The sequence below is a fragment of the Achroia grisella genome, unplaced genomic scaffold (genome assembly GCF_030625045.1).
Source record: "Achroia grisella isolate CSIRO2021 unplaced genomic scaffold, CSIRO_AGI_Agris_v1 utg784, whole genome shotgun sequence".
NCBI lineage: Eukaryota > Metazoa > Arthropoda > Insecta > Lepidoptera > Pyralidae > Achroia > Achroia grisella.
The window spans coordinates 372,201-388,815 of record NW_026713024.1 but is presented as its reverse complement, the minus strand read 5'-3'; the positions used below and the strand labels follow the sequence as shown (position 1 = coordinate 388,815).

General features: G+C 39.3%; 1 protein-coding gene across 1 annotated transcript in view; it reads left to right on the top strand.

Annotated features, from left to right (window-relative positions):
- LOC131851497 (low-density lipoprotein receptor-related protein 2) overlaps positions 1 to 16,615 on the top strand; it is a 360,567-nt gene that overhangs the window by 331,580 nt on the left and 12,372 nt on the right. The window contains exons 4-13 of the mRNA XM_059202003.1: positions 8,759 to 8,867; positions 9,935 to 10,101; positions 10,792 to 11,046; positions 11,452 to 11,846; positions 12,333 to 12,602; positions 13,426 to 15,034; positions 15,282 to 15,541; positions 15,785 to 15,937; positions 16,103 to 16,253; positions 16,416 to 16,602. Coding sequence (XP_059057986.1) covers positions 8,759 to 8,867; positions 9,935 to 10,101; positions 10,792 to 11,046; positions 11,452 to 11,846; positions 12,333 to 12,602; positions 13,426 to 15,034; positions 15,282 to 15,541; positions 15,785 to 15,937; positions 16,103 to 16,253; positions 16,416 to 16,602 — 3,556 coding nt within the window. The remainder of the gene's footprint in view (positions 1 to 8,758; positions 8,868 to 9,934; positions 10,102 to 10,791; positions 11,047 to 11,451; positions 11,847 to 12,332; positions 12,603 to 13,425; positions 15,035 to 15,281; positions 15,542 to 15,784; positions 15,938 to 16,102; positions 16,254 to 16,415; positions 16,603 to 16,615) is intronic.

The following is a 16,615-nucleotide window of genomic DNA, read 5'->3' as shown; positions in this document are numbered from 1 at the left end:
AATAGATAAAAAGAATACTTCTATTTTAAATATGTATAAACGAATATACAATTGCCAGTGAATCTTATTGTAGGTCTAACAGGAATTAACTAACGATGGTTTCCAGGATGGACCGCGTGGAACTAAATGTACCTTATATTGCTAGCAATAATATTTAATATTAATTCCCACTGTTCATAATAGGAACACATACAATACTAGCTGGTCCCGCAAACGTTACTTTGTTATAAATTACTAGCTGTGCCCGCGTTAAATTTCAATAAAAAATATATCCTGTGTTATTCAGATGCATAAACTATATTAGTGTAAAGTTTCGTAAAAATCCATTCAGTAGTTTTTGCGTGAAAGAGCAACAAAGATCCATACTTACAAACTTTCGCGTTTAGATTATTATATTAAGATTAAGATTTCTGAAAACTATTAAAGTACTAATCATCATAATTTCAACTTGTGTCTATCCACAGTTGGATATAGACCTGTCCCAATTTGGGTTTGGTGATCTAGCGGTTAAGCACACCGATTTGAATCGAAAATGCATCGTTTATACTTATAGTGCATTAGGAAAAACCCAGATTATGAAAATGTTACTCCAGCCTCTCAGAGATGGTACTATAATATTAGGTCCTTACATATGAAATTGGCGTTTTGTAGTACTGGCCACTTTGATCTCAAATATCTCCTCTTTCGCCAGGAATTCAAATTTCAAATTTGTACAGTTATTTACTCATGCATTTGTTTTTCGAAAACCGTAATCCATATGTTTTTTCCATCTTTGGTTTTTTCTTTACGTCACTGAGTTTACGAAAACGTAAAATATCGCGTTTTTTAAGAGTACGAATTCCGTCGTGGCACTAGTGTGCAGAAACGACTTGAAGAATTAATGATGTGTATGGTGATGGTGTCGCAAAAGAAAACACAGTGGTTCCAATGTTTTCGTTCTGGAAATTTCGATCTGCAAAACAAGGCCCGTGAGCAGCCAGAGGCCAAGGTTGATAATGAAGAATTAAAGGCTAATGTGGAAGCGGATCCATCGCTAACCACGTCCGAGTTAACTGCAGGCTGCAGTGTTAGTAACAAAACTGTTTTAATCCACTTCAAGCAAATTGGGAAGGTGAAAAAAGCTTGAAAGGATCATGAATTGAATGGAGCAAATCGACAAACGTGCATAGACTGCTGCGTTACATTAGCCAACCGGCATAATAATGAAGGGATTTTAAATCAGATCATTACCTGTTATGAAAAGTGGATCTTGTACGATAATCGGTAACACTCATCGCAATGACTGAATCCTAGCAAACTAACCAAATCCTGCCCCAAGCGAAAATTCAAGCTCAAAAAAAGTTACCTGTGAGCATTTAGTGGACTAGTGCCTGTGTTGTTCACTTCAGCTTTGTTAAATCTGGCCAGAATATTACGGCAGATGTGTATTGTCAGCAATTGCAAACCATGATGGAAAAGCTAGCTGCTAAACAACCGAGACTGGTCAATCACCATAGGCCACTGCTGCTTCAGGATAACGTTACGAAATTAGAAGAGCTTCAAATGACCAATATATCCACCGTACTTCCCGGATCTTGCTGCTTTCTTACAAAATTTGGATAATTTCTTGCAAGGGAAAAAATTCAAGTTCGATTTATCGATTCCCGTCCTAATGGTTTTTTTAGTAAAGGGATCAATAAAACTACTTATCAAATGGCAAAAGTGCATGAATAGCAATGGACCATATTTTGATTAAATAAATATATTATATTTTGAAAAATCAACTGAAATTGGCGTTTTGTAAGGGAGTAATTAGATTACTCCCTTACAAATTTCATATGTTAGGACCTAATATATTTACTACACGAGTTGGAGTAAAATTAAAGAGATTTCGGCAGATTTTCAATGTCCGGGGAAATTCCAAATAAAATACGCATTCGCTGATGAGACACCAAATAATAGACAAATAGAAGGGGAAGACTTATGAGAAAAAAAGAGCTGCACACAGCGAGCCTTCTGAAATCAGGCATTAGTATGATGCACCGCTACCGATACCTAAAATATATACAAAGACTTGATGAATCTATATAAAGATAAAAACATACCACCACTATCAGACGTTTTATAAGAACTTAAGTACTAAATCTGCTACCACAGAGTCCGATTCCGAAGTTGAGGATAATTAAGGTTAATAAAAATAATAAAAATATCACTATTTTGAACATTTTTTGATTAAGCTGATTATGGAGGCAATAAACATTTCTTTAAAAATAATAAAAAATTAATAATAACCCTGCTTGTTTTCATGTTCTCTAAATTAATTTGTCCCTATATTTATACTTTTGACTTACATGCACGCACATAATGGACTATTTACTGTAAGAAGTAGGTATTACGTGATACAAATTAAATATTCAGTTACTTTTCGCATTATAAAAGCTATTTCTATAAATACACTAACTAAACTAAAATAAATGGCTCCCTAGAAATACGTAACTCGATGTACAAAAAATGATCTTCCGTTAAATAACAACGTAATTATACTTGCAACTCTAGATTATAATGAAATATAGGAGAGTATAAAGGCGTAAGTAGAGTTAAATTTGTTCATATATTACAAAATACATAACAAAAAAGCAATAATTGTAGTTACCCCTGCAAATGTTCTTTGTGTTTCGTGGAATACAGAAGTAACCGTGTTTTTTTAGATTATCTGGAAGTACATGAAGCTGTTCCTAAATTAAATGACACATGTAGTTGAAGGCAACTGTGACCTACGATTTTCTCTTTGAAACTTATTTCTAGAACTCATACAAAAAATATAGGACAGTTTTTTTAAGCTCCTGAAAAGTTGGTGAAAATCACTTACTTCCTTTTTCCAGGAATAGTGCGATATATATATATAAATACCAAAGTGCCCAAAGAGGTGTATATATATATATATATATATACACCACAATAATTTCACCTAAATAGTGTGAGAATACTCCGGAGCACTCGAGCGGAAACGGCGCGGCTTACTTCCGGTCCAGTGACCAGGGACACGTGGCCAGCGAGTTAGGTCGGCCACACACTAATGGTCTTACTAATAAACGCGAAAGTTTATGAGTATAGACGGCTGGATGTTAGTTACTCTTTCACGCAAAAACTACTGAACGGATTTTAGTGAAACTTTACAATAATATAGCCTAGACATGAAAATAATATTTTTTTTTATTAAAAAGTTATTATGTAAAGTTGGCAAAATATATAAAGGTAAATGACAAGTAAGTATGATGCAGACGTAGTTATGCAGATTTTATTATTTAGAAGTAAACGTGATTTACTGTTTTTGGCTTTTTTCTTATCACAGTTGGTTATTGAACGGTTATTTTGTAATACGTTATCATATTATCAAATAGTAAACATAAGTTACTCGATAAATTGATAAGATGTTATCTATTTGTAATTAATAATGATAACATATAACAAAAACAATAACTGGTTCTAAACTATTACGTTTTAGTTGTTATATCTAAATATATATAACTCAAAGGTGACTAACATAGTGATCTATCAACGCACATCCCAAACCACTGGACGGATCGGGCTGAAATTGGGCATGCAGGTAGATGTTATGACGTAGACATTCGCTAAGAAAGGATTTTGATTAATTCTACCCCCAAAGGGATAAAATAGGGGATGAAAGTTTATATGAAACTTTGTCAATTTTAAACCGATCAGGCTGATACTTTGCATGCATAAAGCTACTATGACGTAGGCATTCCCTAAGAAAGGATTTTTATAAATTCCACCCCTAAGGGGATAAATTAACGCGAGGGAAGCCGCGGGAAAAGCTAGTCTCCATATAAGGCTGTAATATTTATTTACTTATTTATAAAATTATATGCTCTCGGTGAGTATTACAGTATAATACCAATGCACTCATCAAGGAATAAACGTATGCAATACATACATTAATAATCATAACAATAAGAGCATAAAAAAACAAAATATAAAGAAAAACAGCAACTGTACAAATTACAATCTATATTAATAATTTCGTCAAGAGGTACAGTAGACTATTACAAAACATAAAAAAATATTGATTTCGAGTCGACAACATATATCCGCAAAATTCGGATTATGGAGTATTTCGTTAAATTCTAATGACACTGACAAACAAACCGCAGTCGCCATCTTTTCATTTCACTAGCATTTTCTTCGGTCGTTGACGTTTCGCGAATATATTGTTTTTGACACTTTTTTATGATAAAAGAGTATGTGTTTTTTCTTTAAACCTGAAATTGGCCGATTGCGAGACAAATTTGGGAATTTTTTTTATTAATTTGTTTTAAGTCTCTGGATACAAGTCCTTTTTAGCCCAACTTAAAGTTTTACAAAAAAATAAAAATTATTTGTATAAAAACTGCAAAAGTTTCTTTTTATTTACGATATTTATTAAACACAATGAACGAAGCTTTACAAATCTATGTGTTCAAGATCTACCCTATACCACGTAAGCACAGATTATTATATTAGAGTCCGTTAGTTTGTGTTCCCGCGCTTTGCCTTCCCCTCCCTCACCTACTAACAAACGGACTGTACAGCGGACATGACGCGCGCGCGCGCATTGTGTTGTGAATTAAAATAAATTAGAACTGTGTTAACCTACTGTGAAACCTACTGTGAAGCTGGAAAGCTAGCGAAGATATCTTCGAGACCCTGAAGCCCAAGAAATCCGCAGAACCATAAAGGTAAATGACTGACACTTCCCTAACATTTTGGTAGCAGAGCGTGGTTTCCCAAACACTATGCCTTGCTTACTTTTAATATTCCATGAGAACCGATGACTACACAAATATCTACCCACATTTCACCCGAGCGAAGCCGGGTTTTTATCTAGTGATATTAATAATTTAGAAATTTACTAATATTATTGTGACTCTACAAAATTCGTCACCGCTCTGTGAAACTCTGTGGCAGTATAGTTAAATATGTCAAGTAGAAAAACAGTATATAGCTTATTAAGCCTTTAACGATCCCTGCTCACTTCTCTACGTATTATTCCAACTTTGTCACTGTCCAAGACATTCGTCTCTGGAACTCTCTACCACTCTCCATTCGACCCGCTCAATCTCATGCAATATTTAAAAATCGTCTAAGGTCTCATTATCTGCCTCTATAGCTCATTTTTTTCCTATTTATTTCTGAAATCTTCCAATATGTTGTATATATGTATGTATATGTGTAAGTTTATTTATCTATCATGTTATCATATTATTTATTCTATCATGGTATGGAAATTTAATGCGTAGGAACGATGATAATATATTAAGAAAGGTGTTACATATGAATGTGGATGGTTATAAGGGCAGAGGAAGGCCGAAAAAGAGATGGATGGACAGTGTGTAAGATGATATGGTAAGAAAGGAAGTAAATAACGCGATGACTGCGAACAGGGATGAGTGGAAGCGAAAAACATATTACGCCGACCACAAATAAATGGGATAAGGAAGAAGCAGATGATGATGATGTGTAAGTTTATTTATATATATATATATATATATATGTATGTCTATTTATTCGTTTAATAATTATAGTGTCTTGTGTGTGCCATCTACCTCTTCTATGTACGTTAGTCCTATTGCTTGTTAGCAGGTTGTCTGTAAGAAATTGCCTATAGCGTTTATCTTATCTGTTTATCTTATTGTATTGTATGTGCACAATAAAGAGTTTCTTATTATTATAAGTTAGCATCAATCCTGCAATTTTCCGTGCACTTTTTTTTGCATCAATTTCCATGACAAACCATATTTACTGAGCAAAGCATATTACTCACTAAACGATTACTTGAATGACGAGCGTGCATGGCAATAGTTTTCATGTACGGGATTTTCATTTAATGTTAGACATAGACACCTATATATACCTATACATTGTAAATAAACTGGATTTAAACAAAAAGTAATTCAATTGAGTTTCTTGCCAGTTCTTCTCAATTGGATCTATACACCGAACTGGACGGTAGGGAAAAAAAATTATAATGTAAAATCTTGACGTTCATAAGCGGCTAAAATGTCCTACATGAATAAATGATTTTTGAATTTGAATTTGAAACGTATTTAAAGTTGCACAGAGGATGCCCTTATAAAGGATGTGAACCTCGGAACTACAGCGCCGTCGACTGTCGAGGCCACTCCACTCAAAGACACCCTCTATTTTTAGGGTTTACATAACTTTGTATGAAAATCGTATTATCTCGCTTGGCTCGAGTTGTCTCGTAAACATTTTGTTGCAAAAACAGCTCGAGTTCAGCGTTTTCATGCAGTCCTTACCCTCATAGAGGCGGATTAGACGCGCTAACTTATATCTATTACAATTACTGATAATAATCTACAAATCTATACATATAAATAAAATTGGAGTGTCTGTTTGTAATATTGAAGTAACCGTCTTTACATGCATATGAATATAAATACGGTACATACACCAAAATAACATTTTTTACAATTTTTCTCTGTCTGTCCGTCTGTTTATTTCGGCTAATCTCTGAAATGGCAGGACCGATTTTGACGGACTTTTTTTGACAGGTAGCTGATGTAATAAGGAGTAACTTAGGCTATTTTTATTTTAGAAAAATTATGTTAAATTCCACGCGGACGAAGTCGCGTGTACAGCTAGTATTTATATATAATCTGGCCACCATTTAATCGGTCTGGGTGTTCTTTATGTATATTTTTCCCCTAGCATCCAGTTCAATATACAGATTAAATTGAGATGAACTGGCAGGAAACTCGACTGTGTTTTTAGTCTTATTTACTTAGCCTTTTACTCATATAGATTTCTACGTCTAAAATTAAATAAAAATCCCGTGCATGAACAACTATTGCCATGCAGTTTTTTTAGGTTTTGTTTTGGTTAGGTTAGCTAGGTTTTGGGGTAAATTAAGGTATTTTAAAAGTCTGCAATGAGCACGTGATGTTTTAAATATCCATTAGGTATGGTAACCGTTTACCATCCGATGGCTTAAAATTATAAAATACCTTTTACCATATATCTTATACTTATAATAGCTGTGCCCGCGACTTCATTCGCGTGTAATCAGCGCCTGCCCGCGCCCGGGCGATCCACACTGTCGCCCCCGAGCGCCCCTCCGATCGATCCCCCGTCCAATTCAAACGGGGATCGAAATTACGACGGCCTGAGCCGAGGTTCGAACCCCTAGTGGTGCCCTCAGACTAAAGTCGTATCAGGCAGGAGCTGGCCTTCAGCCGCTCCATAAGTCATAAGTCCTTCCGCAGGTTTGGAGTGCCATCTGCACTCGCCCCCTAACGTCCGGTGAAGCTGTAAAGGCCAGCTGCGGCCAACAGCATTAGAGTAGTCTGAAAAAAAAAGCGTGTTATCAAATATATATATATTTTTTTGATAACTTGAACGGTTTAAACAGCGCACACAAAGGAATCCATCAAATATGAATAATTTTTCCCGTTGCAACATCTTCACTGATATTTCGCTCCTATTGGTCGTAGCGTAATGTTATATAGCTTAAAGCCTTCCTCGACAAATGGACTATCCAACACAAGAATATTTTTTCCATTCGAATTCATTGGAACATTCATTCTTTCATTCTGCTTTCTTGATATATGATAGCGTAGCGGCTTTTGTATTGATTGCCGCATGCATCCTTATGTAAAGTGCGAATACTGTAACTACCATATAGTAAGGTCGTGTGGAATGAGTAGTCATGCTCACTTAAACGTCCAGACATGTGGCGGCGTGGTGGGCCGGGTCATTGGGCTCCCTAAAATATGGTCGAGCGCAGTGATGGCTGGCTCACCCGTCATACTCGTGAACGAGTGCTGCTTGTAGGAACTGGTCTGCTCTTATCACTACGACTGATTTAATCTTATTGCATATTTATATTTGACCCAAAAAATTAGTGCTTGTTGGTAGTTTGTATTCACACGTTTCGACTTGTAAATGTAAACTTACAAGGATTATTTAAAAGAGCAACACACAAGTTTCTTGCTCGTTCTTCTTGTGATGAGACAGCTTTCCGAACGAGTGGTAGATAAAAAACATTTATGTTATGACTATTCAAAAGTGCTTAAATTAAGTTTATTTGAATAAATGATTTTCTATTCTATTCTATTCGAGTCCATTGGACCCAGTAGTTCGGGGATTAGCGCGTTAAAAGAAACAAACAAACAAACTCTTCTGCGCTATAATATTATAAGTATAGATAATAATAAAAAATATTAATATTTTTAATTGTGTATAATAAATATATTATCTACTGTGCGCCTTCTACCTTCTCTATGTAAATAGTATCTGTCAATACAATATAAGACTTCCTTTTGTATAACTTTTTATCTTTTTTTATTGTTATTTGTTTGTCTGTTTGCGCAATAACGAGTTATAATAATTACTTTTTAAACTTTATAAAAATTCTCATCTCCCCTCTTAAGGAGAGGAGATGGCAACTTACCCCCGGTAAAAGCACAGTCGGCCGGGGTTCAGGGCCCCAGGGTGAGAAACCGGTGTACAGTGCGGGCAGAATCTAAGAGCACCGCTTTCTGTATCTTTCCCGGGAGTGAGCCGCCTCGGAATCCCAACCGTCTGAGATGTTGTTCCAGACTGGTTGGGATAAGACCGTTCACCGACATAACGATTAGAATGATTTATTATTATTAATTGAAGTAATTTAAGATAATTAAATAATCTAAAATAATAGTTCTATTCTTCTTCTAGTTTATTATCTAGGTGTAATATGATTGTATGTGTTACTTTATTCCAGCATACCGCAAGTGCTTGCCAGACGACTTCCAGTGCGGCGTGGAGGCAGCCAGCAGCGGGAAGGTCTCATCACAGGGACCTTGCATACCCAAAGACAAAAAATGCGACGGGTAAGTGAATCATTTCTTACTAGCTATGCTCGCGGTTTCATCCGCGTCAAATATATAACCTATGTGTTATATTATTATAATCTGTTCTCAATTTGACCACAGACTTCAATACATTTTTTTATTTTACATTTAAAAATTCTAAAATCATTTATTCATGTAGGACATTTTAACCGCTTATGAACATCAAATTTTTTACATTATAATTCCCTACCGTCCAGTTCAGTATGTAGATCCAATATATTATAATAATTATTTTATTACATAGTATGCTGTCGCTGCCTGTCCATCTCTATGTATGCTTAAATCTTTAAAACTACGCAAAGGATTTTGAAGCGGTTGAACATCAAATTTTTTACATTATAATTTAATATATTTCCCTACCATCCAGTTCAGTATATAGATCCAATATACTATAATAATTATTTTATTACATAGTATAAAGCCGCTGTCGCTGCCTGTAAATCTCTATGTATGCTTAAATCTTTAAAACTATTCAACGAATTTTGAAGAGGTTGTTTTAATAGATAGAGTGATTCAAGAGGCAGGTTTATATATATAATACATGTACACCCGTGCGAAGCCGGGGCGAATAGCTAGTTAACAATAAACAAAAGAGTGCATGTATGCGTCAAATACATTGTAGTATAATGTTTTTTTATTGATTTAACTTATTTTTACTTAAGTATAAGTGTGCAAAACTTACTACCTACGTCATAGTAGCTTTATGCATGCAAAGTCTCAGCCCGATCGGTTTAAAATTGACAAACTTTCATACAAACTTTCATCCCCAATTTTATCCCTTTGGTGGTAGAATTAATCAAAATCCTTTCTTAGCGGATGCCTACGTCATAACATCTACCTGCATGCCAAATTTCAGCCCGATCCGTCCAGTCCAGTGGTTTGGGCTGTGCGTTGATAGATCACTACGTCAGTCATATTCACAGTTTATGGTTTTTTTTCTGTGAGGTAATAACACTAAGTTCTTCGGGCTACTCCTAAATTCAAAACGTTCTGCGATACAAACGATTCTTTAGCATGCCCTATTTTATTAATGTTGTTCACATCAGGTACTTAGACTGCAGAACGGGTAAGGATGAAGAGGACTGTCCAGGCAAGGGTACACCGTGTCGACTGGATCAGTTCCGGTGCGCGTCCGGGAACAAATGCATCGATGCCACCTCCAAGTGTGATCACAAAGATGACTGCGGCGACAACTCCGACGAGGCACTCTGCAGTGAGTACCTGTCTTATACTGTTTAATGTTATTCTGAAGTATGAGCTATATTACTGTAAAGTTTCATCAAAATCCGTTCAGTAGTTTTTGCGTGAAAGAGTAACAAACATCCGTCCAGACGCACAAACTTTTGGCGTTTATTATATTATTAATATAAGATGACACTGGTTAAATTTGTAACCTATAACTGATATGAAAAAATAGGCTTAGCAGAGGGGTGGGAATTTAGGGCTGGGTCCCGGCAAAATCGGTCCAGCCATTTCAGACATTAGCCGGAACAAACAGACCGATAGACAGACAAAAATTGTAAAATATGTTAATTTAGTGTTACATACACTTATTACATACATTTATTTATATGTATAGATGTAGCGGTTTAAATTGGAGTGTCTGTTTGTAATATTGAAATATCCATTTTTTACTACATGCATATGAATATAAATACGGTACATACACCAAAAAACCACTTTTTACATTTTTTGTCTGTCTGTCTGTCGGTCTGTTTATTCCGGCTAATCTCTGAAGTGGCTGGACCGATTTTAACGGGACTTTTTTTGGCAAATAGCTGATGTGATAGGGAGTAACTTAGGCTACTTTTATTTTAGAAAAATAAAGTTAATTTCCACGCGGACGAAGTCGCGGGAACAGCTAGTAAATAAATAAAATAAGCCAAACATTATCTCTTTCCAGATTTTCCAGCATGTCATATAGGCCAGTTCCGGTGTACGAACTCCTTGTGTATACCAGCTACTTACCACTGCGACGGTTATAAGGACTGCTCGGACGGGTCAGACGAAGCCAACTGCACCACGGTCGCTTGCCCGGACAACAAGTACTTGTGCCCCAAGGGCGGGGCCGGGGGGACCCGCAAGTGCATATCCAGGTCACAGCTGTGCGACGGGAAGAAGGATTGTGAGGATAATGCTGATGAGGAAGAAGCCTGCTGTGAGTTGCTAGTAGAAACGTTATGTACATGTTATCGTGAGTAGATTTTGATGGATGATGTCATGAAGTACGATGGATGGGATAGTGCACCCGCTGGCATTAACAGTATACGCTTGGGCACCAGTGGAGGATGGTAAAGATGAGCATGAGGTCAGATCAGTGAGTCTACCTAGGTAAATGATCATTTACCATGGTAGTTTCCTGTTGCAAGATTAACGTGCCATGGTCGGTCGATGTTGTGGTAAACGCAAAACTTGTCATGCCCACATTTCGCTTATTTATTTGAAATCCAACGATAACATATCCATCTCGGATTGTTTTATTCATCCAAGATTCAGTCAGAAGTTGACACATACTTTTCGGACCGAGTTCGGGAGCAATTAATAAGGATCCGATCTTCCGCAGCGACGGTATCGTGCCCGGCGCTGGAGTGCGCGTACAAGTGCGTGGCGTCCCCGGCGGGCGGCGCGTGCGCATGCGCGGCGGGGCTGGCGCTGGCGGCCGACAACCGCACGTGCGCCGACCGCGACGAGTGCCGCGAGTGGGGCCACTGCCACCAGCTGTGCGTCAACTCGCCGGGCTCGTACTCGTGCGCGTGCGCGCCCGGCTACGAGCTGCAGGGCGGGCGGCGGTGCGCGGCGCCGGGCGGCGAGCTGCTGCTGGCCGCCGAGCGCACGCTGCTGCGCATGGACCTGCACGGCCGCGCGCCCGCCACCCTGGCCAACGCCACCGCCGCCGCCGGCCTCGACTACCACTACAAGCGCAACCTGCTCTTCTGGTCCGACCTCAAGACCCGCAAGGTGAGACTACCGCTACTGCCGCGCCGCTCCGTGACCGACGACTGCGTGGCGTCGTACCCTCAAACCGTTACAAAAACGATGACAGTCTGTTTCTTATCATGAAATATCATCACCGCGAATTGAATTCAAATACTTGCACTCGTTTTCTATTCGAGAAAACATGAAGTATTTAGGCCTTATAATTGGAATAAGTAAAAAATGAATCCCTACTCTTGGTCTTGGCTACTTTTAGTTGCGTTTGTATTATTAGAGTCCACCTTTAAAAACTTACAGTGTTACCAGCAATACTAAAGTACTGCCAACAATAATGATGAAATTTACAATCTTATAAATATCTAATGTTCTTAACACATCATAGTGGAGATATGAATGTCAAAAACCGGCCAGTAGTGAGTCACTGTTGAAGATCAGCGTTCGTTCTGTACACGCATATAACAAAATGGCAAGACAAGCCGTTAATGGAGGTCGGCATCGAATGGGTTCCAGATCCACTCGCAGCCGCTGACGGTGCCGGCGGGCGTGAGCAGCTACGCGGGCAGCGACATCTCCGTGGCGGGGTCGTGGGCGCCGGTGGCGCTGGCCGTGGACTGGGTGGGCGACAAGCTGTACGTGGCCGACGCCATCGGACAGAAGGTCGACGTGTTCGAGCTGGATGGCCGGTGGCACGCCGTCGTGCTCGGCTCCAACCTCACCAGCCCCTCCGACTTGGCGCTCGACCCCACTTTAGGATTCATGTTTGTCGCCGACGGTAGTCAGGTAAACATTACCGCTTCCAAATTTGTTCTCTATATTGGAGATCTTGAAAGTCTTAACCTAACAACTGTATAGTAGTTTGTTAACGAAGACCACATTCATTCTGCTTCCGTCGTAATGCTCGACAACTTTATTAAGTACTTTTACTATATAGAATAGTATAGAATAGAATAGAATAGAATAGAATTTTATTAACTCGTTTTTACAGTAATAACATAAGAAATACAAGAATAATTTACACATTAAAAAACGGAGTCAATGTGGGCCACAACTCAGCATAATGCTGGAAATATTTTCCAGCGCTCATTTTCACTTGGGCCCCCAGTACGGACGCGTAAATATTACAATTAAAAAATACGTATACATTAACTTAATAAATCAGATACTATGCAATTAAAATAAAAATAATAATATCAAGAGAAAAGTATATAAAGTAAAATTATATATTAATAATCTTAAATAATAATCCTAAAACATTATATACGTAATGGATAAAAGAAAAAATAAACAATTATAAAGAAATAAAATTAAAAAAAATATATACCCACAGTGATGCGTACGGTGCATTTTATGAATTCTAATAACGGTATCGTAGTATTAAAATAAAAATATCCATAACACTTGCTCTCTGGTACCAGCAAATAGTTTCAGCCAAGGAAAATGTCGCCACCCACGCGCCTTTAGTGAATCCTTTGTCGTTATTATCAATTATTTTTTTTATATCACACTATATCACATTCTTCATCCGATATAATAGGATGTCTTGCGCATTCGCAAATTAAAACTCAAATTGCAGTAAATTCAACAGTGATATGTTTATTTACAGATCATTAGAGCTAACATGGACGGAACGCACACTAAGTCGATAGTGTCCGAAGCCACGTACAAAGCCTCCGGTATCGCCGTAGATATCATCGCCAAAAGAGTATTTTGGTGTGACTCGCTGTTAGATTATATTGAAACTGTAGATTACGACGGCAACTATAGATTCTTAGTTTTAAGGGGACAACAGGTGCCCAGCCCTTCTAGGTTAGCTTTATTCGAAGATAGAGTGTACTGGTCAGATAGCACCAAGCAGGGCATCAGCTCGGTCAACAAATACGAGGGCTCGGCCAGTATACAAGCCATATATAAAATGAAAGATATTAGAGATCCCAAAGCTATAACTGTGATACATCCTTTAAAACAAACTTCTGTAAATAATCCATGCGGCAACAACAACGGTGGTTGTGCGCAGATGTGTATAGTGACGGCGCTACCGAACGGCGGTTTAGGCTATAGGTGTGCCTGTAACATTGGATATAGGTTAGAAACAGACTTAAGAAACTGTGATCTCGTCGAAGAGTTCCTCATGTATTCTCAACAAAGATTTATAAAAGGAAAAGTTTTGAATCCGGTCATAGAAGGTTTCAGTGAAGCCATACTCCCTGTAGTCTCTAAAAGAGCCAGGTTCGTGGGCTTGGACTTTGATTCAAAAGATGAACATATATATTACTCAGATGTGTTGCAAGACGTTATTTATAGAGTACATAGAAATGGAACTACTAAAGAAATTGTATTGGCATCTCAAAATGAAGGTGTGGAAGGTCTGGCTGTGGACTGGGCATCTAAGAATTTGTACTACATCGATTCGAGAAAAGGCACACTGAATGTGCTATCGACAAGAAATATTTCATATAGAAGAACACTTCTAAAGGATTTGAAGAGGCCGCGCGCTATTGTAGTACATCCAAATAAAGGTTACATCTTCTTCTCAGAGTGGGACCGTCCCGCCAACATAAGCCGAGCAAACACTGATGGTACGGGCTTGTTAGTATTCGAGAACGTTACTCTTGGCTGGCCAAATGGTCTTTCTATAGATTTCGACACTGACAGATTATACTGGTGTGACGCTTTACTAGATCATGTACAACATTCGAAACTAGACGGCACTGATGTACGGACAGTAAATTCAAGATTAATACGACATCCATTCTCTATTGTTATTCACAAAGATTTCATGTATATCACTGACTGGAGATTAGATGCCATCATACGCCTCCATAAGCTGACTGGTGAACAGGAAGACGTGATGGTGCGGGAGCCACAAACAAACCGGCTCTATGGTGTGAAAGTGTACAGCCAAGCCGTACAGAAAATTGATCCCATGCAGCCTTGTGCCAGAAGTAATGGAAATTGCCAAAAACTTTGCTTTGCTATTCCAAGGAACAATACGGAGTTGTTGACCGTTAAGTGTGGATGTCCGTATGGTGAGAAGTTAGCTCCGGATGGTACTAGTTGCGTGGCGGATCCTAACTCTGAACCACCGGTGCGCGCTTGCCCGAATACTTGGGACTTCACTTGCAACAACCAACGGTGCATCCCCAAAAGTTGGGTCTGCGACGGTGACGATGACTGTTTAGACAACAGCGACGAAGAATTCGCCAACTGTACCAGTAAGTGGAACTTTACTTTTATCATATAGCTATTTAATATTTTTATAAGCTTTGAATATATTTAAAAATGTCTCTCATTTATTAAATAATAATTTAATAACATTTTCCAGTTTTTTCTCGTTACATTTGGAAGTAAAACTAGCTAGATCTGTTAAACCAGTTATAGTTTAACATGATTGTTTTGTCAAAGAAATATCTTCGGATACGAGAAATAATTACACTTGATAAATATTGATGTGTATCTCAGAATCGACGTGCAGCGCATCAGAGTTCATGTGCAAGTCAGGGCGCTGCATCCCGGCGACGTTCAAGTGCGACTCCGAGAACGACTGCGGCGATTTCTCCGACGAGACGGGCTGCGTCAACGTGACCTGCAGCTCGTCACAGTTCCAGTGCGACAACGGACGCTGCGTGCCCAACACCTGGAAGTGCGACTCGGAGAACGACTGCGGCGACGGCTCCGACGAGGGGACGCACTGTGCAGAGAAGACCTGCGCTTACTTCCAGGTCAGCGACATCAATGTTTTTATGGCCTTACTGATGTTATTTTGTCAGTATCACACTTTTTAATATTGTAAATAAAATAATAATATATTATTTTCTCGAGAGATTACAGCAGATTATCAAGAAGAAACCTTAATAATCCTTTAAGGTTTCTTAAGAGCTGAGACCTAAGGGATCATGTGTACCGCGTATTATAATAGTAAATGTTTCAGATGTAATAGCAGGTGTGTTGTGATCGTGTTGCAGTTCACGTGCCCGCGCACGGGGCACTGCATCCCCGCGTCGTGGGTGTGCGACGGAGACGACGACTGCTTCGACAAGCAGGACGAGGCCGACTGCCCGCCCGTCTCCTGCCTCGCCAGCCAGTTCAAGTGCGCCGACCTCAAGCAGTGTGTGCAGGTAACGGTCACCACCACCCCCACCCGATGTCACTGTATGTGAATTAATTTGGTTCATCAGTCTGACATGTAAAATTTTTAGTATCAGTCTGATTGTAACTCGTAACTTATTTGAAGTAACTGTCAATTGGAGGTCTAACGTACCGTTGTGAATGTTCGTCGCTAGGAGGCGTATAAGTGTGACGGTATCCCGGACTGCAACGACGGCAGCGACGAGGCCGGCTGTCCCTCGCTGGCGCCCCACCAGTGCCAACCCGACAGGCAGTTCCAGTGCCGCTCCTCCGGGATATGTATTCCTACTACTTGGTATTGTGACGGTGAGTGAGACCGCCGAAACCGATAAAAATCCGGGCCGACGGACCATTAGATCGGAGGTCGAGGTCGTTTGACAGAAACTGCACAATATTAATTGCAATATTATGTAGTGCGATGTATAAATACTCGTGAATCATGACATAAGAAGCGCGTGTCCCCCGCAGGCACGCCGGACTGCGAGGACCTGTCGGACGAGCCGTCGTCGTGCGGCGCGGTGCAGTGCGCTGCGAGCCACTTCCGCTGCGACAACGGACGCTGCGTGTTCCAGGCGTACGTGTGCGACGGCAACGACGACTGCGGCGACGGCTCCGACGAGGGCCTGCAGCACGCCTGCAAGCCGCCGCCCTTCAGGTACCGCCGCCCT